The sequence below is a fragment of the Lissotriton helveticus genome, chromosome 1_1 (genome assembly GCF_964261635.1).
Source record: "Lissotriton helveticus chromosome 1_1, aLisHel1.1, whole genome shotgun sequence".
Lineage (NCBI taxonomy): Eukaryota > Metazoa > Chordata > Amphibia > Caudata > Salamandridae > Lissotriton > Lissotriton helveticus.
In genome coordinates, this window is record NC_136057.1 from 26673292 (window position 1) to 26699991 (window position 26700).

General features: G+C 50.2%; 1 protein-coding gene across 1 annotated transcript in view; it reads left to right on the forward strand.

Moving 5' to 3' along the window:
• LOC144757465 (equilibrative nucleobase transporter 1-like) overlaps positions 1 to 26700 on the forward strand; it is a 288474-nt gene that overhangs the window by 260223 nt on the left and 1551 nt on the right. Inside the window, exon 10 of the mRNA XM_078646380.1 lies at positions 21651 to 21774. Within this exon, the coding sequence (XP_078502506.1) occupies positions 21651 to 21774 (124 nt within the window). The remainder of the gene's footprint in view (positions 1 to 21650; positions 21775 to 26700) is intronic.

Consider the following 26700-nt stretch of genomic DNA (forward strand, 5'->3'; position numbering starts at 1 on the left):
CGTATGGGAGGTTGTAGGTGTCGCGGATGGAAACTGTCGTACCTCAATAGGCAATTTCTGGCGGTAGGATTAAAATGAGTTGTTGTTCTTAGAAGACCTGCCTCAGGATAGATGAGCCTTTCCCATACCCTATAGATGATCCAGACTGGGAGTACCCAAACCCGCAGGATGCACCAGATATTCCTGACCCACAGGCATACCCATCAAAACCTTCTCCCCAGAGGATAAATTTAGTTTTGGACACCTGTTGAACAGAGCTGCCATGTACCATGGGGTCACTATGCATTCTGATGAGGCAGAGGAAGATTTTCTGTTAGACACATTTGAACAATCGCAAAGGTCTATTCAAATTCTTCCTATGATTAGAGGGGTCATCAAACACACTCCAGAGACATTTAAAGACCCTGTACGTACTAGGGGCCAGATGTAGGTAGCCAAATACCGGTCGGTAACGGCCGAATTCGGCCGTTACCGACCGGTATTTGGCTTTTGAGATGTAGGGGGATTGCAACAGGCCATTTCGGTAATTTTACCGATTCGGTAAATATACCGGTCGGTAAATTTACCGACCGGTATTTCTACAGAATCGGTAAAATTGAGATGTAGGTGGGACTCTTCTGAGTCCCACAAGCCCTACAAATTCGGTATTTTACCATCAAATTCAATTTGATGGTAAAATACCGATTCAGGTGTGCATGCACATGTGTGCATGCACACCTGTGCCATATGACAGGCAGACCTGCCCTTAGGGCAGGTATGCCTGCCACATGGCCCCCGAACCTTTTTTGGGGGTGCTAGAGGGTGTCAAAGTGACACCCCCTGCACCCTTGTCAAAATCGGTATTTACCGAATCGGTAAATACCGACCGGTAATGCCCCATTCATTCCTATGGGCTTCAAAGCCCATAGGAATGAATGGAGCATTACCGGTCGGTATTTACTGAATCGGTAAATACAGATATTTACCGATTCGGTAAATGGAACATCTGGATGTTCCTACATACCCCCCCTTCTTATTTACCGATTCTTAATTACCGAATCGGTAAATTCGGTAATTAAGAATCGGTAAATAAGTTCTACCTACATCTGGCCCTAGGATCCTAAACCCTAGAATTGAGAAAAAATATAGGCCTGCACCTGCGGATCCAGCCTACATTAAAGGACAACTACCATTAGATTCACTAGTTGTATCAAATGCTAGAAAAAGGGCAAATTCACAAACGTCAGGTGAGGGACCCCCACCTGACAAAGAATCTAAAGTAATAGATGCCTCAGGCAAAAGAATAGCTGCGCAAGCTACCAACATATGGCGTATAGCCAACACACAAGCCCTCCTTTCAAGATATGATAGGGCTCACTATGTTCAGTTAGAGAAACTACTAGAAAATTTACCTGACCAATATAAGGCGCAGGAAAACAACCTTATACAAGAAGGCAAGCTAATTTCCAATGCATCCATCAAATGTGCACTAAGCATGGGCGGAAAATCCGTTACGCTCGCGGATTTTGCGAATTTTCGGTAAATTCGCGATCTGCGAACTCCCGCGAATTTACCGCGAATTCGCAAATCCGCAAGCGGTGGATTCCGGGGGCAAAAGTTCAAGCCTTGCTGGCCCGTTGTAACTATTTTACGATGGCGCCGGCAAGCTGCCAGCGCCATCCTAAAATAGTTACTAAGTTAGCTTCAACAGGAAGCTCTAATAGATAAAATAAAGCAGGTGCTCGAGCACCTGCTTTATTTTATCTATTAGAGCTTCCTGTTAAAGCTGATTTAGTAACTATTTTAGGATGGCGCTGGCAGCTTGCCGGCGCCATCGTAAAATAGTTACAACAGGCCAGAAAGGTGTGCCTTCTTCCCAAATATACCATCGAAAATCAGCTGTGATGCTGGACAGAGGCCTTTGCATCCTTGACTTTCACGAGCGCAATCCTCGTGCTGTTCCTGTGGCCAGGAGCTTCTGTATCTTCATCTGCTGCTCTGATCGGTTTCTGACCTTTTATACACACAAGAGGCATGTGCACTCGCATGGAAGCCCCGTCCGTTTGGCCCCGCCCACACACTCGCGGTGTGCACCGTCTTCTCGCCATTTACCCACTATGATGGCCAGCTCACTCAAGAGACCCCTGCGCCCTTCGGCGCGATTGCATAGTAACACACACCTGGTCGCTGTAGACAACTCTCTGGCACTTTAGGCAGCTATAGTGTAGTAAAAGCACTATACATCTACCCAACGAGGTAGCACTTATTGATTATCCAGTAGAAAGTACTCCAGTTGAGTAGAGGTATGGCACAAAACGGTTGCGTCTTCTTGAATAAATATGAAGGGCAGGGTTCATTCTGGCACGATGGTCCTGGCACAAAAATTAAACCTCAACCGGAGGCACTTACAGATATCAATTAAGCATGTGCCCTAGTTGAAGCTTAAATTCAGTGACTCATTCATCAGCCCAAAAACAATCGTGAGCGTTGTCAAGGCTGGGCAGATGTGCCTTCTTTCCAAATATACCATCGAAAATCAGCTGTGATGCTGGACAGAGGCCTTTGCATCCTTGACTTACACGAGCGCAATCCTCGTGCTGTTCCTGTGGCCAGGAGCTTCTGTATCTTCATCTGCTGCTCTGATCGGTCTCTGACCTTTTATACACACAAGAGGCATGTGCACTAGCATGGAAGCCCCGCCCCAAATCCGCGGATCCGCAAATTCGCAAAATCCGCCGATTTTGCGGATCCAAGATCCGTAAATACGCAAATCCGCGAATCGTGGATCCGCAAAATCCGCCCCTGCTTAATGTGCACTTGATGTGGCAGACACTGCGTCAAGAGCTGTAAACACTAGTGTTCTACTTAGAAGACATGCGTGGATATGCATTTCAGGATTTAAACAGGAAGTGCAAATTACCATTTTAAATCAACCATTTAATCAAAATCAATTGTTTGGTCCAGAGGTAGACACAACACTTGAAAAAATGAAGAAGGACACAGACACTGCCACATCTATGGGAGCTTTACAGTCCACACAAACTAAAAGTTATTTTCGGCGCTACTTTTACAGAGGAGGCTCCAAAAGGACAGGCGCAGAAAATACCACATCCTTCAAATCAAACACACAAACATCCTCTAACAAAGGATATTTTAGAGTAGGATATAGAGGAAACAACAACAAAGGAAGAGGTCGGGGTAACACTAATAGAACCTCTTCCACCACAAAACAGTGACTTTACTCTGCTCCCCCCACAGCATTTCACTCCTGTGGGGGCCAGATTAACACAGTTCCTACCTGTCTGGAATTCCATCACAACAGACAAGTGGGTAAGACAAATTATCCAGCATGGCTACTGCCTGGAACTTACAGCAACCCCTCCACACATACCACCCAGACAGCGTCCAATGTCGGCAGAACACCTTACTCTGCTCAAAACAACAAGTCCTGTCACTTCTTCAAAAAGACGCAATAGAAATCGTTCCTTTACAACACCAAGGAACAGGGGTTTACTCGCTGTATTTTCTAATACCCAAGAAGGACGGGACCCTAAGGCCAATTCTCGACCTCAGGCCCCTCAATTACTACATACAATCTGATCATTTCCATATGATCACTTTACAACAAGTACTCCCACTGCTGCAACAAGGAGATTTACTTACAACACTAGATCTAAAGGATGCCTATTTTCACATTCCTATACATCCTGCCCACAGGAAGTACCTAAGGTTTGTACTGGAAGGACAACATTATCAATTCAAAGTCCTTCCATTCGGAGTTACAGCAGCACCAAGAATATTCACTAAGTGTCTAGCAGTAGTAGCAGCACATCTCAGGAGACAACAAATACATGTCATACATACATGTCATACATACATAAAAGCCAAGTCATTCAATCAGTGTGTTCAACACACACATCAGATAATTCAAACATTGCACAACTTGGGGTTCACAATCAACTACACCAAGTCACACCTGCAGCCCTCTCACATACATCAGTATCTAGGAGCTACAATAAATACATCTACGGCTCTAGCGTATCCCAGTCCAGCCAGGATACAGAGCATTCAAGCCTTAGTCACAGTCTTCCAACAATAACAATCTCTGCAAGCCAGAGTGTTCATGAGGCTAATAGGCATGATGGCATTTTGCTTCTTCATAGTACCATATGCAAGACTGCAGATGCGTCCGTTACAGGAATGTCTAGCACAACAATGGAACCAGGCTCAAGGTCAACTAACAGACCTGGTGTTGGTAGACACCGCACACATCGCTCTATGCAGTGGTGGAACACCAAAAACTTGACAAAAGGGCGGCCGTTCCTCGAACCTGTTCCACAAATAGTACTCACAGCAGACGCATCTCTCACAGGATGGGGAGCCCGTCTCTTACATCATACAACTCAAGGGCAATGGACCACTCAACAAAGACTGTTCCATATCAACCACCTAGAGCTGCTAGCAATATTCTTAGCACTCAAAACTTTTCAAGTACAAGCCAAAGCTGTCTTAATCTGGACGGACAACATGACAGCTATATATTATATGCAAAAACAGGGAGGGGACACACTCTCTACAACTGTCCCAGCTCGCACAGAACATTTGGAGATGGGCCATTCCACAAAACATATATCTGTTAGCAGAGCACCTTCCAGGAGTTCACAATGAGATAGAAGATCTGTTGAGTCGGCAGACACAACAAATTCACGAATGGGAACTACATCCGCAGGTTCTTCAACCATTCTTTCACAAGTGGGGTCATCCAGACATAGATCTGTTCGCCACACACGAAAACGCAAAATTCTCAACCTTCGCCACCATGTTCCCACACCAGCTGTCCAAGGGCAATGCGATATGGATGAATTGGTCAGGCAGATTTGCGTACGCTTTTCCGCCACTACCACTAATACCATTAGTAGTACGCAAGCTCAGACAACAGTCTCTCAAATTAATCCTAGTAGCTCCCACATGGGCACGCCAACCGTGGTTCACCACACTGTTAGAACTCTCTCTAGTTCCACATCAAAAGTTACGCCTGACACCATCCCTACTAACGCAGAACCATGGAGAAACCAGACATCCAGACCCAAATCAACTGAATTTGGCGATCTAGCTCCTGAAGTCTTAGAGTTTGGTTACCTTACCCTACCACCAGACTGTATGAACATCATTAAAGAGGCCAGGAGACCTGCTACCAGAGCATGTTATGCTGCTAAATGGAGGCGATTTGCCATATATTGCAACAATAACCAAATTGATCCCCTGGATGCTTCCATCCAGAATATCATTTGCTACCTTTTACATTTACAAAGATGTAATTTGGCATATTCATTCATACACCTGCACCTTGCAGCAATTGCAGCATATTTACAGAACAGGCAACATCTGTACCTGCTATTAAAGCATTAATGGAAGGATTAAAAATAATCATTCCTCCTAGGTTACCACCTTCTCCAGTGTGGAACCTAAACATTGTTCTTACAAGACTCATGGGACCCCCTTTTGAACCTTTACACAAATGTGAATTGCAATTTCTCACGTGGAAAACCGCTTTCCTTATTGCTATTACCTCTCTTAGACGAGTAAGTGAGATACAAGCTTTCACAATACAAGAACCATTTTTACAACTACATCGTAACAAAGTGGTTCTAAGAACTAATCCTAAATTCCTACCAAAAGTCATTATACCTTTTCATTTAAACCAATCTGTAGAGTTACCTGTGTTTTTTCAAAACCCTGACTCTGTAGCAGAAAGGGCTTTACACACACTAGATGTTAAAAGAGCTCTTCTCTACTATATAGATAGAACTAAATCTTTTCGAAAAACAAAACAATTGTTTGTATCTTTCTCTCCACCTCATAAAGGCAACCCCATCTCCAAGGGTGGAATTGCAAGGTGGATTGTAAAATGTATACAACTATGCTACCAAAAAGCAAAACGTACATTAACAGTTCCTCCTAGAGCGCACTCCACACGCAAACTAGGAGCCTCTATGGCTTTCTTAGGGAACATCCCCCTAGTAGACATATGCAAGGCAGCAACATGGTCTACAACACACACCTTCACCAAAACACTACTGTGTTGATGTGCAAGCCAAGCAGCAAGCTGCAGTAGGCCAAGCTCTCCTCAAAACTCTTTCACACTACTTCAACAGATACAGGTAACCACAGCTAGGGGAGACACTGCTGCACAATCAATGCAAAGTGTAGTATCTGCAGTTCATATGCCTCGAACCGAAAATGCTACTTACCAGTATGCATCTGTTCTTGGCATGTAGAGCTGCAGAGTACTTCACGCCCTCCCGCCTCCCCGGGACCCTTATCTGTTCCAGTTTTATCTTACTTTGATGCACACGCATGGACATCTTTTTTTCTTTACTTGTACGAACTCCATAATTTCCCATCATGGTGAAAAACAATCTAAGGATGGAGCCGATGCCCATGCGCACTATCGTCCAACGGAGGAGTCACCTATCTCGTGACTACAAAAGACGTCTTCCAAGACGACAACAACCTGCAATTATCCGAGCCCAAAACCAGGTGGCGATCTAATGTAAAGTGTAGTATCTGCAAAGTGTAGTACTCTGCAGCTCTACATGCCAAGAACAGATGCATACTGGTAAGTAGCATTTTCCATCCTGCGGACACAACACCCAGCTTATCCTCTCGCTACCAGAAGACCCATCCACCTCAAGAGACAACTACCATGGATGCATGACAAGCATCAACAAGTGGATGAGTCACAACTGTATGAAACTTAACACTGACAAAAGAGAACTATTGATCTTCCAGAACAACACCTCCAGTGGAGCAACTGATGTTGGCTTCCCAAACTACGACCTTCTCCAACGCCCATGGATCATGCCTGAACTTTGGCTTTATCTTGGACAAGAAGCTGACCATCAAGAACCGGATCAATGCAGTGTCCTCTGCCTGCTTCCTCACTCTTTGCATGCTCCCTAAAATCTTCAGACGGATCCCATCAACACCAGATGAACGGTCACTCAAGCCCTTTTCACCAGCCGGTTGGACTACGGGAACACACTTTACGTATGGCTCCATGCACTTACTGAAGAGGCTGCAGCCCATACAGAACACAGTGGCCAGGCTCATACTCAACCTCCCCATATGGACCCACCTCGGGAAGCTCCACTGGGTCAATATTCAGAAGAGGTGCAGATCAAGATGTTGATCCACACCGACAAAGCCCTCCACTATTAGGAATCAGTTTACATTAACCACCGCATGAACTTCCACCAGCCCCTCAGAGTCCCGCGCTCAACCTCCCTTTTCCTCGCACACACCCCCTACAACTGCCGAAGCAATAGAGAAGGATGCTCCTTCTCCCACCTCAGCACAAAGGTCTTGAACAACCTCCCCGTGCATCTCAGGACCTCAGCTTCTCTTGCGTAATTCAGGAAAGGACTCCAGACCTGGCTGGTCAACTGAACTCCCCAGAAGCAGCATAGTTCGCAGCTCCTGGATATCCTCATGGGTGATTAGCAGCACTTTACGAATCCTGATTGACTGACTGAGCACCTAGGTTTAGGAGGGTTTATATAAGGGTGGGCATATTTGGCGGAGTACTACTACAAAGTTGAACAAAAACTCTGTGATTCCGCAACTTCGCCACCAACAGAGACCTCATATATTTTTGGTACAATAACAAGCATCTCTCGTTACATGCTAAAATGCATATAATCATTTCATGAACGTGAACGTAATAATTTAGTAAGCAGTGAGAGAGGTGAGGATTTTGGGACCCCCCCTAACCTAGTGAGAGAACTAAACAGATGCCTTGAAATCAAAGAGCACATCTTGCTGAACGATTCAGTGATGGTCTCATCCTCTTAGGACCACCCCAAGCACAGGTATGAGCAAAAATACAATCCCAACCAAAGGCCCTGCAAATAATTATGGGACAAGATTAGCAGTGGGTAGTGAATATTATAGTATCCAATATCAAAATAATTCTACAAAGAGCTTCAGTTCAACTCGTCGTTACTAGATGTCCTTAACGAGTCAAATGCAAAAGCATTGAATCAAACTGCAGTTCCAATAGTCATTACTAGATGTCCCTCATGAGTCAAATGCAAAAGCATTAATATTATTACATCAAGCTGCAGTTCCACTAGTCATTACTAGATGTCCCTCATGAGTCAAATGCAAAAGCATTGATATTATTACATCAAGCTGCAGTTCCACTAGTCGATACTAGATGTCCCTCACGAGTCAAATGCAAAAGCATTGAAACCCTGAGCTGAGAACTAATACTATACATTCTATAAAGAGCTGAACTGCAGCTTCATGAAAGGATTTCATTGCTTTTGCATTTGGCTCTCCTTTACAGATAAAGGTAGAGAAAAACTTTTGTCAGTAAGAGAAGATGATGCAGACAACTACAAAGACTAGATCGCAGTACTTTCCAGAGCACTATTAATTTCTCACCGGCCATCATCAACAAGCCCATTTCTGCAAGCACCGGGAATCCCAAAATCCCATTAGTTGAGAGTGAGTAACATCTGACGTCTCCACATTGACAACGAACCCTAGACTCTGAACAGGATCCACCATCATGGGCACCTGCTGTCCCAAGACAGTCCTCTCTGAACTGAAGAAAATCATATCGTCCAAATACACAATCATTCTCAAACCCTGAGATCTGAGGAATGCCGACTCCAAGGAGCTGTGGAGGCCATAAAGGAGGAACCTGTAAGGACTTTCTCGCCAAAAGGGCTGCAGAAACTTCCAGTGGCCCTGAAATGAATGTACTGTCAAATAAGCGTTCTTCAGAGCTAGACGAATCATCTAGTCCCAAACAACATGTCTCTTAAACAGAAATCTTCAAATGGTGATAAGCCTTAAACTGATTCATCTCTTTTGAATTGATGACACGACTAAGCATTTTGTTTTTGTTTTACACAAGAAAAATATTATTGACAAATATGTCATAACCTGCGCAGATATAAGATCCTCCCCTTCTTGGGAGAAAAGCATCGGACATGGTCTCGAGCTCTGAACAGGTGTTGCCAAGAAGACTATCTGAAAAAACTACACAGTTTGCAAAAGGGCACTCTTACCTTGTAGTCCTTCTCTCTGTGATTGGCCACCAGAGTAGCCAAATACAAAGCAACTGCCCCTCATTCTCTGGAGAAAGAACATCAGTCTCATGTATTTGAAATGGAGGTTGAAGTGGTAGGGTCTTAAGGGGAACTGCCATTCAGCAAACCAACCCTGGGATCCACTGGCCCGGGGGCAGGGGGGGACCCACCCAAAAAAGTTTCATTAGCAATATATATGCCTAATCTAGAGTGGCCCACGTTTGGACATTTCAACTCATCTCATCCCCTTCGAACTATGTCGCCAAACAAGGCCCCCTGGGTATTAGCAGAAGTGTCCGTACTGACCAGATCCCTAAGAATAGGATTGATTTGCAGAAGAAGGCCTTTGCAGAAGAAGGCCTTTCCTCCTCCTAAAAGATACACCTGCATTTGCGTTTCCTAGGAAACAAAAGCACATGAGGCCCATCTAGACACTACCTCTGGGGCTGGCACCTCCCCAGAGGATTTGGCCTGTGAGGCTGCTCTGAGAACCCTGGACTTTTGACCCAACACATCTAGGGCCTCATTTATGAAAACTGTTGCATCGCTGCGTGAAATCAGCGATGCAACTGTTTTCATTGCGCTATCCTTGCCAACCGACGAATGTGCAGTATTTAATGTATGGCGCTCCAGTGTGTCGCAAAAGTGATGCAACTCTAGCATTGTGTCATTACACATGGGAAGTCCCATATTAAATATGCCTGTGTCAGTCTTACGCCTGCTGTGGGGCTTGTGTAAGATTTAAACGCAGTGGCGCCCTAGAAGTGGTGCAATGAAATCTAATAGATTTCACTGCGCCACTTCTACGTGGCTTTTTACGGGTAACGCCCACCCTGCATACATTATACCTGATGCAGGTATAATGTAGCGCAGTGCTTTAAAAGGTTACACATCTGCTTAGAAGCGCCACTTTCTAAATCGGGCGCAACACGGTAAATTTTTTACGCCACCGGTGCATCACAAAAAGTGACGTAATGGCGGCGCAAAAGTGTTGCAACTCCTCATAAATAAGGCCCCTCGGACTTTATCCTGACCGGTTGCCTGTGCTTTACCTACTCCCTTATATGGATCATTCCCACCTTCACCAAGAAATGTGGCTCTTTTAGAGTCTGTAGAAGGGGTCAGAGCAATCGTGTCGGCCCTCATCTTTGCCTTCAAGGCCTGTTCACAGCTGTCTTGATTCTAGCTTTGATATAACCCTCAGTGAAGGAGGGAGGAAACCATTCTGCTCAATGGGAGTGTTAACGCGGGATTTCTGGTCTCTAATTACCTTACCAGATCCCAAATCAAGTCGACTGAATCGTTGGTACCTGTCATTGAGTAAAAGGCAATCTACTTTCAGGTTAGTTAATTAATAACGTAAACCACTCTAAAGAACCACTGACTACTGGTAAGTTTCAAAGATTTATTATAAAGCCAAAAGTATCTGAAGATACAAACATCTCAATAGTAAATTCAAAAAGTATACCGGTATGACTATAAACAGGAATTCTCGGAAAGCCCTTAACCGGCAGAAAGAAATAATCAGAAATATCTCGAACACCATTAAAGTGGCGAGAATCGATATCAGTTGCAACCTTGGAGTCATTTACAGAAAGAAAATTCAGGTTAGTCTGTCCCTACTCTAAACTAAGTGACATCCCTACTTAACAAGATCTTTACCCAAAAGGTGTCAGCCGTGGTGACTTCCTAAGAAGATCACGCACTTCTCTTTGTCTCTTCTGTAAATGGGTCTCTCCTGATCAGTCTATCTGCCTACCCATCCGCTTCCTTAGGCTCCCAAAATCATCTGCTCTGCTCTCCTCCCGGGTCGCTTTCCCTAATACAAAATCACATTTCCGATAGGAACGCCCCTCGGGACGCCCCTCACGTTATGCAGTTTTGAGCGGCAATCGCCATGATGGTACTCTTCAAGACCCTCGTTAAAGTTGACCTTGGTTCCCAGGCTTCTTCTCCAGCGCGCCGGTACCTCCTGAAATTCCTGAAAACTCCTACAGGCCTGCGCCAAGCGCCACTGAACAAAGCCCCTTTCATTCCGACTGATTAGGACCCCTCGCACCTGCATACAGACCGTCCTACAGTGGGCCTCAAATTCCAGACTTTACCATATCTATAGGCCATAAAACATATGTAACTCTCTGTACTTGGCGCCTCTCGACTTCTTCTCTAACGAGCACATGGCAGATCAAAGAAACAACATTATCAATTCAGGCCTACTTGATTTACATGATGCGAGTCCCTACACTCTGAAAACATTTAACTTGCATTTAAACAATATTCTTAACCAACACACGTTTCTAAAATGTTATGCATCTATAAGACATATATTTCAGTACTAAGTCCAATAATACATTTAGAAGAACAATGTTAACCCCACCTCACATTATTTTAGCAGCACGTTTAGATTTACTGTGAATTGCCATGAGGCCTACACATTTTAACTGGTTTGCAAGACTTCTTACATGATCACGTAACATGAGAACATGAGGTTTCCATATTCATTCTAACATTTCTACATTAGTCTCCACACTGCTATGGTTATTGTTACTCTACTTAAACACTCGGTATATTTCACTTCTAGATATAAAACACTCTTGTGCAAAATATATTTAAACTAACTACGTGCTTGTAAATATGATGCACTTATACATTTTTCAGATTTGTGCTCTCTCAGGAATGTTGTAGTAAAGAGGGGTCAAACATGGGGTCTCCCTCAGAATCTAAAATCACTTCTTGGGACTTCTCCATGTTAGTTTCTTAGGTGTAAGACCCCCATCATATTCATCATATCCTAAAGATGAGCAGTGCTAGGACACAAGTACGCTGGGGATGGTCCCGGGGAGGGACAAAGGTGGGCGAAACAAGCTATCCACTAAGGAGTAGGCAAATGAAAGTGGCATTATAGTCAAACACTGGTAAGCAGGCAACAAGTCCCTCTATGTTCTTGCTGTGCCCACAATATGGTTTTTGAAGTAGCTGTGAGAGACAAACAAGAGAGTGTGAGAAAGACTGAAGAGATTTAAGGAAAATTAAGGTAGTGAGAACAATTTAAATTGAGGAAGAAGCAAAGGTTAAGGAGATAAAGAAAGGAAGGAAGACTTACCTCCCCACCCCAATAATTACCCCAGTAAGGTCTGCCTCAGCACATTAGCATTACTTTGTTTTTTGATTTATTTATTGAGTGCCCCTTTAGCATTATGTGGAAGAAGATTTGCTTTTTGAGCAAATTCTTTTGAAATTGTGCTGTAAAATATTCAATTAAGCGAGTTAAAAGAAAATGTTTTGGAGGACCGCTCCTCCACCCAGTACCTCCCTCCTGAAACCTTCCATGGACTGTGACTCTCTTTACTCACTCGGTGCCTTAGGGGTATGATTGAAAGTGTGGGGTATTATAATGTTCTGGTTGTTCCCTTGCTGCTCGACCTTCCCTTCTGTTCCCCACAACCCTTGTCCCCATTTCTCAAGATCCTCCACCTGTGCAGTTATCCTTTTTGTTGAAGGTAGTATGGTTGGGTGACATAAGATCCATACATAAGTGTGCCAAGAATCACTCACTCTCTCCTTGAACTTGTTTCCACCACAGGGACATGAGTTATGAAATGAAGCTCTCCTGGTGACCTGGATGCACAACAAAGGTGGATGCACTTGCACAGTGTGTATACTTTGTGTCCCCAGCACTAAAACACCCAGTGTAAGGTCCTTTGCATGTTTTCTGCTGAAGAATGTGTACTTTGTCTGCAGAAGCAGATCAGGCTCAGAGAGGGTCCCACTTGGAGGGTTACCTATGTGCCTGCTTCTTTCAGATGAAGAGAAAGCGGAGGCGGCATGCACCATGACTAATCTTGCATCTCCTGCCCTTGCTAAAGCTTTTGAACCAGGGTCTGTCACAGTACGTGTTACATTTGCTTTGTGTGTTTGTTTAGTTACCTGCATCTGCCTCCTGCCCTAATCTCAACCTAATGCTCCTGGTAACACTTTCTGTCAAGCAAAACTTCCTCCCTATCTTACTATGTCTGTTTGAACCAAGCAGGGCGTTTAGAAAAAGGGGTGGAGGCTTACGGTGCCTTGGATGTGTGTGCAAGCTCACACCCATGTTTGTTTCTGGGTGGGATGGATGTGTGGTGCATCTGTATGTGAGAGAGAAATGAAATCGTGTATGTATATGAGAGAAAGAAAGAGGGAAAGAGGAAAGAGATAAGTTGTCTGTGCCATGCCAGTGTGTGTAGAGGAGGGTTTGAACACGGTGTGTGTGTGTGTGTGCATGCATGTGTGTTAAGATGTGGTTAGCAGCCGTATGAAGTTATTGTGTAGAGTGTGATTGTATGTTGGAGAAAAGATATAACTAATAGTAGTGTGATGAAACTTGAGGGGCCCCTGGTAAGGTACATGAAAGGGCCCCCTCTGGACTGCATGAAGAATTCAGCTAAAACATTTCCATTCCAACAGGGTTGAGTGTGGAGGTGTGACCAGATAGGGTTGTGGGTGGAGGTGTGACCAGGTGTGGTTGTGTGGAGGTGTGACCTGGTGGGTTTGTGTGTGGAGGTGTGACCAGGTGGGGTTGTGTGTGAGGATGTGACCGGGTGGGGTTGTGTGTGGAGGTGTGACCCAGTGGGGTTGTGTGTGGAGGTGAGACCAGGTGGGGTTGTGTGAGGAGGTGTGACCAGGTAGGGTTGTGTGTGGAGGTGTGACCGGGTGGGGTTGTGTGTGGAGGTGTGACCGGGTGGGGTTGTGTGTGGGGGTGTGACCAGGTTGGGTTGTGTGTTTAGGTGTGACCAGTTGGGGTTGTGTGTGAAGGTGTGACCGGGTGGGGTTGTGTGTGGAGGTGTGACCGGGTGGGGTTGTGTGTGGGGGGGTGACCAGGTGGGGTTGTGTGAGGAGGTGTGACCAGGTAGGTGTTAGGAAGGCGATCCCGGGGGAGGCAGAAGATGTCTGACTGACCACCCCTAGGTCCACCTCTCCGTCGAGAAGTAGCCGAGCGTTATCGAGAGGCCTCCTGGGTGAGGGTCCTCTCCTAGGATCGTACAGCAGAGTAACCACAACACTACAAACGGACACCACACAAGAGGATAAGTTCTTAGGCTTTATCAAGAATAAAGGTTGCTTGTTCTTAGCGATATGTACAGGTAGATCGATGGATCTGTAAAGTCTCAGGAAGAAGGGATAGGGTAGCGGGACAGTCTTAGTACGGGTGCAGGAAGGGATACCCTGCGCACAGCTCTCAATCCTCGAGCCGGGGGTTCCGAGAGGTCGAGCCGCGGCAGCGCCAGCAGGACTCGACAGGTGGTCTTTACGGAGAGGAGGCCGCGGCAGCGCCAGCAGGCTCTCAGGATGGTTCAGCGAAGGTGGGCCGCGGCAGCGCCAGCAGGCTCTCAAGATGGTTCAGCGAAGGTGGGCCGCGGCAGCGCCAGCAGGCTCTCAGGGTAGCTTCAGGTTACAGGCAAATGAGTTCTTCTGGTGTCGGCCGCAACAGCGTCAGCAGGGCTTCCAGTCCAGGATACAACTGCCGTCCTACTCCGGGGCTGGCCCAGATATAGGACTGCAGTCCTTTGATGTCCGGACCCTCGCGCCTGGGGGCCAGAGGGGCCGGGATGATGGTGTCCAGACACCCAGCAGGGGGGTGGAGCCAGCGCCCAGGGAGGCCCGAGGGCGATCGATACCAGGCGTCCGGGGACAGCTGGAGGCCCATCGAAACTTCCCTCCTCTCAGATCTGTTGAGTGGCGACTCGACCACCTGGGTGGATCTTGGTGCCTCGATGTCGGGGCTTCGCTGGGGCCGGGGCCGGGGCCGAGGCCACGTGTTCGTGACGTGGTGGGCCCAAGATGGAATCGGGCAAGGCCTCGTGCTCAGGACGTGGTTCATGACGTGGTGGGCCCAAGATGGAGTCGGGCACGGCCTCGTGCTCATAACGTGCTGGGCCCAAGATGGAGTCAGGCCGGTAGTGGTGGTCCGGGATGGTAACCGGACCGGCAGTGTTGGTGTTGGGGCGTGCAGGGTCGGGCAAAAAGGGGATTGCCCGAGGCTCGGTGGAGGGCCGATGTCGTTCTGGGCCCGCCATGCGGGAGAGGTAGGGCCACGCCATGAGGCCAGGTCCAACACGCGTCCCCCCCAGCTGAAGGCAGGGGAGAGTCACCCATCTTCTTGGGGGGTCTCCTCGCCGAGGCGGAAGAATCGGGACAGGCCGTCAGCATTGGCGTGGTCGTTGCCGGGGCGATGCTCCACAGTGAAGTCCATCCCTTGGAGGGAGATGGACCATCGCAACAGTTTCGGGTTTTCTCCCCGCATCTGCATCAACCACCGCAGGGGCCGGTGGTCGGTCTGGACCCGGAAGTGGGTGCCGAAGAGGTAGGGCCGGAGCTTCTTTAGGGCCCACACGACGGCGAAGGCTTCCCTCTCGATGGTGCTCCATCGTTGCTCTCTGGCCGGCTGATGAAGGCAACGGGAAGGTCGGCTCCCTCAGGGTTTACTTGTGAGAGGACCGCCCCAATGCCATGCTCCGAGGCATCTGTTTGGACCACAAACTCTCGGCTGTAGTCGGGGGCTTGGAGCACAGGGGCAGTGCACATGGCGGTCTTCAGTGTGTCGAAGGCGACCTGGCACTCGGGGGTCCAGCGCACCTTTTGTGGTAGTCTCTTGGAGGTCAGTTCTGTGAGGGGCCCCACAATGCTTCCATAGTCTTTTATGAAGCACCGATAATATCCGGTGAGCCCCAGGAAGGCTCGGACTGCTGTCTGGGTGACCGGGGGCTCCCAGGCCCAGATGGCATCAATCTTTTGCTGGAGGGGAGCCACCTGGCCGCTCCCTACTTGGTGTCCCAGATAGGTCACGGACCCTTGGCCTATCTGGCACTTGCTGGCCTTTATTGTCAGTCCGGCCCGTCGGAGGACCGTCAGGACCTCCCAGAGGTGGGTCAGGTGCTCATCCCAGTGGAGGCTGTACACCGCAATGTCATCTAGAAAGGCGGCACTGAACTCCTCTAGCCCGGCCAGCACCCTATTCACGAGTCTCTGGAAGGGGCGTTTTTCATGCCGAAGGGCATCACCTTGAAATGGTAGTGGCCATTAGGGGTCGAGAAGGCCGATCGCTCTTGCGCTCCAGGGGTGAGGCCGATCTGCCAATACCCGGCCGTAAGGTCGAAGGTGCTGTGATACTTTGCGGCCCCCAGGCGATCGATCAGTTCATCCGCCCGGGGGATGGGATGGGCGTCGGTCCTGGTGACGGCATTCAGCCCCCGGTAGTCAACACAGAACCGGAGCTCCGGGGGTGTGCCGGGGGCGGCGGCCTTAGGGACCAGGACAACGGGACTGGCCCAGGGACTGTTGGAGGGTTCGACTACCCCCAGAGCTAGCATCTTGGCCACCTCGGATTGAATGCAGGCCCGAACTCGGTCGGGCACTCGGAAAGCTCGGTGTCTTACAGGTGGGCTGTCTCCGGTGTCTACATCGTGGACACACCACCGGGTGACCCCAGGAGTGAGGGAAAATAGATCTGCAAATTGCCCCACCAGCTTCCGGCAGTCTTGGTGCTGTTCGGGGGTCAGGGTAGCGGAGAGCGTGACCCCTTCGACGGAGCCGTCTTTCTCGCTGGTACTCAGGAGATCTGGTAGAGGTTCGGAGTCGTCTTCAGCTCCGTCATCGGTCGCTAGCAGCAGACTTAGTTCAGTGCGGGCAAAGTGCGGTTTGAGCCGGTTAGCGTGTAGAACCCTGAAGGGGTTCCTGGGGGGCTCCATGTCCACCAGATAGGTGACGGGGCTCTTGCGTTCCACCACTTTGATGGGCCCTGTCGATTTGTCCTGGAGGGCACAAGGTTCAACCGGGGACATGACCCAGACCTGCTGGCCCGGCTCGAATTCGATGGACGAGGCGTTCTGGTCATACCAGCGTTTCATCTCCTCCTGACTGGCCTCAAGGTTGGCCTCGGCAAGTTCCCGGAACTTCCGAGTCTGGTTGCGAGTGTCAGGAGGTACTGGTAGACATCTGGGGGAGCAGCTCGGACAGTCGTCTCCCAGCCTTCTTTGACCAGGCTGAGGGGGCCTCGGACCTGGTGCCCATACAATAGTTCAAAGGGGCGGAACCCCAGGGACTTCTGGGGTACCTCGCAATATGCAAACAGGAGGCAGGGCAACAGGACATCCCATTTGCGTCATAGCGGCTCCTCTAGGCCCTTGATCATTCCTTTCAGTGTTCGGTTAAACCGCTCCACAAGTCCATTTCCTTGGTGGTGATACGGGGTGGTGAACTTATAGGTGACCCCGCACTGTTGCCACAGGGACCGCATATATTTAGAGATAAAGTTTGTGCCCCGATCACTCACGACTTCCCGGGGGAAGCCGACTCTGGAGAAGATCCCCATTAGGGCTCGGCCTACTACTGGGGCCGTGATGGTTCGGAGGGGGATGGCTTCAGGATAGCGGGTGGCATGGTCCACCAGAACGAGGATGAAGCGGTGCCCCTGAGAGGTGCGGTGGTCCAAGGGTCCCACTATGTCGATCCCCACTCGCTCGAAGGGGGTGGTGACCACGGGAAAAGGCTGGAGTGGAGCTTTGACTCTTCCCCCGCTCTTCCCGCTGGCTTGACAGGTAGGACAAGTTCGGCAGTGATTACTCACATCGTTGCGCATGTTCGGCCAGTAGAAATGGGTCACCAGGCGGCTGTAAGTTTTGTCCTGCCCCAGGTGCCCGGCGAGGGGCACGTCATGTGCCAAGTTCAAAAGGAAGTCTCTGAATCGGAGGGGAACGACCAGCACCCGGCTGGCCCCTAGCTCGGCAATCTTCTGCTCGCTGTAGAGAAGGTCGTGGTCCCAATAGTCCCAGTGGGACCCTGAGGGGTCTCCAGCGGCTTGAGTGGCTGCTTGTTGTCGGATTCCCTCAAGGTTTTCTGTTCCTGCTGGAATTGTTCGCGGGTGGGGCCACCTTCTTGGCGCCATTGAGCTAGTTCGGGAAGGTGGCCGAGCTCGGTAAGGTCTTCATGGCTGGGCCCCTGGGGGCCGGGTTCAGGGTCGGCGTCCTCAGGGGACGGCGGGCGGTGGAGGTGCGGGCCACTCCGGTTCTTCCGGCAGAGCATCTTCGATCGGGGCGGCGGCCCAGGCGGTCATGGATCGAGTGGTCGCACAGACCCACTCGGGAAGGCCTAGCATCCCCAGATGCTCTCTCCGCTCGACGTGGGCCCAGGCGGAACTTTCTAGATCGTTCCCGAGGAGGCAGTCCACGGGGGCATCGTCCCGGATGGTCACCTTCAACATACCCGACACCCCTCCCCATTCAAAGGGGATGCGGGCCATCTGGCACAAACTCTCTGAGTTGTCCGCCGACCGTACCGGGCACAGGATATTGGGTAGAATTTGTTCCGGGGTCACCAAGTGGCAGCGAACCGCCGTCACGCTAGCTCCAGTGTCACGGAGGGCTTCGGCCCGGCGTCCATTGATGGTGACCCATTGGCGGTATTTCTGGGTGTTGCCTGGGATTGGGTCTCGGGGATCATGTCTCGATCACCCAGGCATGCCAAGATCATAGCGGCGGGCTCCCACTCGGCCTGCTCGGTGTCTGTACCCAGGGCGGCGGCCGCGATCTGGCTGTTCAGAGGATCGGTGGTGCCGGGTCGCTGGTTCATCGGGCACGGGGGTAATTCGCATATTGACCCTGTCGCTGGCATCTATGGCACGTAACATTCGGGCGGGCCCCGGTCTCGCTGGAGGAACCCCCCTTCGGCCCAGGGATGGCGAAGTGGAGGTAGGGGAGGACCCCATGGGGGGATTTCGGCCCCTGCTCTGGCCTCCCCCGCTGCCTCGTGGTCGTTGGTTCCCCGGGGATCCCCGGCCGTAGTCTCCCATCGGTATCCGGGGGACTCGGGTGCTCACCCATCTATCAGCCTCGACAGCGAGTTTTCGAGGCTCTGTCAATTTGATGTCGAGGAGATGCTGCCGGAGTTCGATGAAGCAGTTGTTGGAAAGATGTTCCCATATAATGAGGTCGACCAACTGCTGGTAGGTGGTGACCTGGCTGCCTTTGATCCACCCCTCGAAGGCTCTGCTGTAAAAGTTCACGTACTCCACCCAAGTGGTACCGGGGATTTTTTTACAGTCTCGGCATCGCTGCCGGTACATTTCGGGGGTGAGTCCGTAGCGAGTGAGGAGAGCGGTTTTCATGTGCTCGTACGAGATCATCTCGGCATCGGGGAGCTCTAGCAGGGTGTCTCTCCCCTCGTTGACGAACTTCCCCCACAGGCCGGCGCCCCAGTCTTTGAGGGGTACTCGATGGGCGGTCATGGCTACTTCGTAGGCTTTGAACCACTGTTGGATGTCATCGTTCTTATAGTACTCTTTGACGACATCCTTGGGTATGTGCACCTTCGTGTCCATAGGAGGGGACGAGGTCTTGCCCCCGGATGCGTTGGTATCGTTCGTTTTGGCCTTGATTTCTAGCTCCTTTAAGCTGCGCTCATGCTCGAGCATGAGTCTCTTCTCCTCGAGGTCTCTTTGTCTTCGTTTCTCCTCCAGGTCTCCTTCTAGCCGTAGTTGCTCGAGGGCTATCTTTTTCGTCTTCAGCTGTAGCTCTCCGTCTAGCCGGAGTCGGGCGAGCTCCAATTCGTGGAGCCAGTTCCTCTCTCGTTCTCGGGCGTCTTCGTGGGGGAGGCCCGTGCCTAGATTTGCGGGTCTCTCCCCCGCTGGGGTCGTGTCGGCCTCCGGGCTTCCATTCGGGCCCGGGTTATCTTCATTCTGGGTTGGCGTGTCACCGGCTTCCACCCATGCTTGTAGGGCAGATTTAAAGTCCTCCTTGGTGCTTAGGCCAGTGGTAGCGATGCCCAGGTCTTTGCAGAATTGTTTTAATTCCTTATGACTGTAGTCTTCCATTTTCTCTTTTTGGAATTCTGTAGTCTGTCTCGTTTCTTGCGTAGTCATGGTCGTAGTGTGTTTTTCTCGGTAGTGGGTGAATCACTCTCTGTACGATCTGCGTCGGCTCGGATCCCGTCGCCTGCCACCAATGTTAGAAAGGCGGTCCCGGGGGAGGCAGAAGATGTCTGACTGACCACCCCTAGGTCCACCTCTCCGTCGAGAAGTAGCCGAGCGTTATCGAGAGGCCTCCTGGGTGAGGGTCCTCTCCTAGGATCGTACAGCAGAGTAACCACAACACTACAAACGGACACCACACAAGAGGATAAGTTCTTAGGCTTTATCAAGAATAAAGGTTGCTTGTTCTTAGCAATATGTACAGGTAGATCGTTGGATCTGTAAAGTCTCAGGAAGAAGGGATAGGGTAGCGGGGCAGTCTTAGTACGGGTGCAGGAAGGGATACCCTGCGCACAGCTCTCAATCCTCGAGCCGGGGGTTCCGAGAGGTCGAGCCGCGGCAGCGCCAGCAGGACTCGACAGGTGGTCTTTACGGAGAGGAGGCCGCGGCAGCGCCAGCAGGCCTCGAGGTGGTTTCGGCGAAGATGGGCCGCGGCAGCGCCAGCAGGCTCTCAAGATAGTTCAGCGAAGGTGGGCCGCGGCAGCGCCAGCAGGCTCTCAGGATGGTTCAGCGAAGGTGGGCCGCGGCAGCGCCAGCAGGCTCTCAAGATGGTTCAGCGAAGGTGGGCCGCGGCAGCGCCAGCAGGCTCTCAAGATGGTTCAGCGAAGGTGGGCCGCGGCAGCGCCAGCAGGCTCTCAGGGTAGCTTCAGGTTACAGGCAAATGAGTTCTTCTGGTGTCGGCCGCGACAGCGTCAGCAGGGCTTCCAGTCCAGGATACAACTGCAGTCCTACTCCGGGGCTGGCCCAGATATAGGACTGGAGTCCTTTGATGTCCGGACCCTCGCGCCTTGGGGCCAGAGGGGCCGGGATGATGGTGTCCAGACACCCAGCAGGGGGGTGGAGCCAGCGCCCAGGGAGGCCGGAGGGCGATCGATACCAGGCGTCCGGGGACGGCTGGAGGCCCATCGAAACTTCCCTCCTCTCGGATCTGTTGAATGGCCACTCGACCACCTGGGTGGATCTTGGTGCCTCGATGTCGGGGCTTCGCTGGGGCCTGGGCCGGGGCCGAGGCCACGTGTTCGTGACGGGGGGGGCCCAAGATGGAATCGGGCGAGGCCTCGTACTCATAACTTGCTGGGCCCAAGATGGAGTCAGGCCGGTAGTGGTGGTCCGGGATGGTAACCGGACCGGCAGTGTTGGTGTTGGGGCGTGCAGGGTCGGGCAAAAAGGGGGTCGCCCGAGGCTCGGCGGAGGGCCGATGTCGTTCTGGGCCCGCCATACGGGAGGGGTAGGGCCACACCATGAGGCCAGGTCCAACAGTAGGGTTGTGTGTGGAGGTGTGACCGGGTGGGGTTGGTGTGTGGAGGTGTGACCGGGTGGGGTTGTGTGTGAGGCCAGGTCCAACAGTAGGGTTGTGTGTGGAGGTGTGACCGGGTGGGGTTGTGTGTGGAGGTGTGACCGGGTGAGGTTGTGTGTGGAGGTGTGACCAGATGGAGTTGTGTGTGGAGGTGTGACCAGGTGGGGTTGTGTTGAGGTGTGACCTTACATGGTTGTGTGTGGAGTGGGCATTCTCAGTGTGAAGTTATTGTTTTGGTGACATTTTCTATCTCATTTGATTTCTCCCTCAGATTTCCTCTCAAACACTTTGGGAAGCTCTATGGTCTTCTGTTCGCGCTGTCTGCGCTCGTATCCCTCCTGCAGTACCCGTGCTTCACTCTTGTAAAAGACGTGCTTCATGGAGATCCCTTTTACGTGAGTATTCTTGATGAGAGGGTGGCCCAGACCCCTGAGGCTGTGTGTTATGATTGACAAGTCAACCAACACCAGAGCAGCTCCACCCAGACAGTTACCAGAGTGGGAAAGACTTTATTAGGGGGGTTGTTTCATGGAGCTCTGCCAAGTGCCATCATCACGCTAGACTGTGAAGCGCCTGGGCAAATGCTGAGCTCCTCTTGGAGCTTCATGTAAAGTTCAGTTCCTTTCTACAAATATCTAAAAACCCCGAACCACCCCTTCTGGATCCTTTTTGCCACATACAAACATGGTCCCCTCAGCACGTATGTATTATGACCAAACCTTCAGCCTCAGGCCCTTCAGCCCTCAGGCCCTTCAGCCCTCAGCACCTTGATCCCTCAGCACCTTGAGCCCTCAGCATCTTGAGCCATCAGCACCTTGAGCCCTGAGCACCTTGAGCCCTGAGCACCTTGAGCCCTCAGGCCCTTCAGCCCTCAGCACCTTGAGCCCTCAGCACCTTGAGCCCTCAGCACCTTGGGCCCTCAGCACCTTGAGCCCTCAGCACCTTGATCCCTCAGGCCCTTCAGCCGTCAGCACCTTGAGCCCTCAGCACCTTGAGCCCTCAGCACCTTGAGCCCTCAGCACCTTGATCCCTCAGCACCTTGATCCCTCAGCACCTTGATCCCTCAGCACCTTGAGCCCTCAGCACCTTGAGCCCTGAGCACCTTGAGCCCTCAGCACCTTGGGCCCTCAGCACCTTGATCCCTCAGCACCTTGATCCCTCAGCACCTTGATCCCTCAGCACCTTGATCCCGCAGGACCTTGAGCCTCAGCACCTTGAGCCCTCAGCACCTTGAGCCTCAGCACCTTGATCCCTCAGCACCTTGAGCCCTCAGCGCCTTGAGCCCTCAGCGCCTTGATCCCTCAGCACCTTGAGCCCTCAGCGCCTTGATCCCTCAGCACCTTAAGCCCTCAGCGCCTTGATCCCTCAGCACCTTGAGCCCTCAGCACCTTGAGCCCTCAGCACCTTGAGCCCTCAGCACCTTGAGCCCTCAGCACTTTGAGCCCTCAGCACTTTGAGCCCTCAGCACCTTGAGCCCTCAGCACCTTGATCCCTCAGCACCTTGATCCCTCAGCGCCTTGATCCCTCAGCACCTTGAGCCCTCAGCACCTTGAGCCCTCAGCGCCTTGATCCCTCAGCACTTTGAGCCCTCAGCACCTTGAGCCCTCAGCGCCTTGATCCCTCAGCACCTTAAGCCCTCAGCGCCTTGATCCCTCAGCACCTTGAGCCCTCAGCACCTTGAGCCCTCAGCGCCTTGATCCCTCAGCACCTTGAGCCCTCAGCGCCTTGATCCCTCAGCACCTTGAGCCCTCAGCACCTTGAGCCCTCAGCACCTTGAGCCCTCAGCACCTTGAGCCCTCAGCACCTTGAGCCCTCAGCACCTTGAGCCCTCAGCACCTTGAGCCCTGAGCACCTTGAGCCCTGAGCACCTTGAGCCCTGAGCACCTTGAGCCCTCAGCACCTTGAGCCCTCAGCACCTTGAGCCCTCAGCACTTTGAGCCCTGAGCACCTTGGCCCTCAGGACCTTCAGCCCTCAGCACCTTGGCCCTCAGCACCTTCAACCCTTAGGACCTTCAGACTCAGGACCTTGAGTCCTTGCCACTTATTACAACTGCAGCCTGGCCTAAATCATGAATTCATGTTATTTCATCTCACCGGTGGGAGTGAAGGGGCAGCATCACTAATAGAATTAATGGCGACATGAGCTGAGATGTTAGAAGTTGATACAGAGCATGCAACTAGCTCTCCTACATGCTCTCACAGGATGCCAGGATGCAAAACAAGAGATATGGTGTAGGTGTCCAGATGCCCTGCCTTACCTGAAGATTCCTGCGTCCCTGCCTCATGTGTTTCTGTCCATCTGACTGGGATGCAGGGCAGGTGGAAAAAAAGTTTGTTAGTAAGGCATTTGCCATCTTGTCATAACATCAGTACATGAAGGGCTGATGGGAGATGTAGTCCACTTTGTTGTTGCGCCTATGGAGGGCATGGCGATAACCCAATAGGGTGACCCTCTGCCATAGAGGCAAATCCTGGGCAGTGACTGTAAAAATTCAGGGCAAAGGGTCTAAATTCAGGGCAAAAGGTCACTTTTACAGACCAATCTCAGGAACAGGGATGTAAAGGTAAGTTAATGCACAGCTGATTCAAATACAATCAAAGTAGGTTGATGTTCTTTGGTTTGTAGAATACTGTGTTGTACAAACATCCACATGTTACTGCACCTATTTAAAGCTTTAAAACTGGCAAACATATTGAATCTAAGCTGACATAAGGGACCTTTGTCTCACAAATATGTTCCTTTACCATGGATGGTGATACCAGAAGCAGTGCTCTGTGAAGGAATGTGCACATCCAGCTCATCGGCACGTACTCGTAATAGAGCCGGGAAGGGAGAGAAATGTAGGCTGGGGGAGTGTGGTGTTGGTGTGTGTCTGTTCTGCTTGGTATACCAATAGCTGCTTTTTGGATGGAAGGTTGGCCCAGATCCCTCCCACGGTGGAAGTGTATTGAGTGCATTCCTGTAGCTGGAAAGTGGAGACCCAGACACTGAAGTGAGGGAGGATAAAGACAGGACCACCCTTAGAAATTAAAGGAGCCGCTGATTAGATTTACCTGAGCACTGCCGGTTGGTGGCTGACAGGGGAAAGAGACGAGTCAGCACATTCAGTTGTTAAACGTGAGGAAGTTCCTAGTCAGGGCTCGCGTTTTTGTCCGTCGCTGGCTGCTATTGCAAGAAAGCGGAGAACAGCCAGGCTTAGAGCTTCACATTTCATTGTGCTCATGTTTTAGATACGCCTGCTTGGAGCCAGGATGCTCGGTATCTGCTATCGGAGCAATCCCTTTGCATAAAATGTTTTGCAGACAAACACATAGATTTGAAAGGGGACCACCCCAAACCAGTTCTTGGACCTAAAACAGTCTTCCCACATCCTGTGCATGGAAAATGACAAAAAAAGTGAAAGCCAAATCACCCCACATTTTTCCTGTGCTAAATTCTATTTGCTGAAGGAAGGGACTGCTCCACAGACTACTTGAAGAGCAGCTGTGTGATCAGGACTGGTGTCTTCATGAAACCAGATCTTCCCATCAAAAGCAGCCATCTAGCCATCCATCCATGGATCTACATTTTCTCCATTCATTCAAACATTCTCCATCCATCAATCCATCCACTTACCCACCCACCCATCCATCCATGAGTCAATCCATTCATCTATCCATCCAACCATCTGTAACGACCGGATTTTTAGGATAGGCAGCCACCAGCCGTGGCTAACCCAGCCGTCACGCAAACACACCCTTCTCAGGCCACTATTTACAAGATATTTAGAAGACTCACCTGAGAAGGTGATTATTAGCTATTTACACGCCTGTATAATTAGAGATATAACTAACATCTAAGGAATTCCATATCTTATATCCTATGATCATTATTTTATAGTCCCACGGCAAACTGACCTGGACTAACCTACCCCCTCTTGCGTCGGAGGGCAGCTGATTTATAGTCGCCAGACTTTATCTTATTATCTTATCTTATTATCTTATCTTTATAGTTGCCAGACTGTTTCTTCGATTTTACGTCGCCAGACGGGTCTCCCTAACTCTTAGGATCAATATCATCTATGTTTCCCACTGGTGAACCTGTTGTCCCCCAATGGGGTGTTCTATAGGGGTCGGCGGTACACCTAAGGTGCACCGACGATATTTACTATTCTTAATTTAGGTAGCTGTCTAATTAATTTATTTGGGAGTTACTTCCTGCATTGAATCTACCCAATCCTCCATTTCTCAGTTACCTGCTAGAAGGGTCCACTCACCTGCTAACCTGCCAGTATCTGGTTAAAAAGAAAGGTTAGTCCTGTCATGGAAACAACACTCAAATATGCAACTGGGGTCCCTTTATTTGACATTAGAATAGAATGACAAAACATTATAACAATGATATATGTATAAGCAATACAGTAAGAGATTATTAATGCAGGTGGAGATCTAAATGATTAATGCTCTATATAGAATCATGGCATACACATAGCTGAAAGGAAAGTGATTATTAATTGTGAGCGGATATAATAGAAACATCTTGAGATTACCTCACCCTATCAAGAAGGGTCCAACTCTCTGTTCCTCTCATACAAATCAATCAATCAATCAATCAGAGCATTTGTATAGCGCACTACTCACCCAGAGGGTCTCAAGGCGCTAGGGGAGGGGGGTCCGCTACTGCTCGAACAGCCAAGTCTTGAGCTGCTTCCTGAAGGCGAGGTGGTCCTGGGTCAGGCGGAGGTGGGTCGGGAGGGAGTTCCAAGTCTTGGCGGCGAGGTAGGAGAAGGACCGTCCCCCTGTGGTGGCTCTTCGGATTCGGGGGACGGCGGCGAGGGCGTGGGTGGTCGATCGAAGCTGGCGTATTATTGGAAACCCTCAGCTAAACTACTGGACTGAACCAATCCTCACAAAAGAGGTGAGAAGGAAAAGGACAGGACTGTACAACCTCAAAAAACATTCAATACACAAGTAAAAAAAAAAAAAAAGAGGTGTCAAAGGTACTCTTGAATTCAGAAAGATAGGCCCTCCGCCACCTGTGGGGTCGCATGTTTCATCACTGGCCCCCTCCTGGCCCTGTTCTGTATGATCCAGGTGGGAGCTACTACCCAAGCGTTGAAGATCTCCGGAGGTATTTTGTGTCTGAATGACAAAATGGGAGCTGATGATGAGCAGAGGAAGTAATATTGGGTCACTAGGCCTGTTTACATAGAGGTAAATAGAAAGAAGTCTGTGTATAAATTACCTGTCGGTGGACTCGTGCAATTTCATTGGATCTCTAATGGTAGATATAAAAACATGGGGGTTAATTCGACCCACCTGTAGACGTCAACATGTTTCAA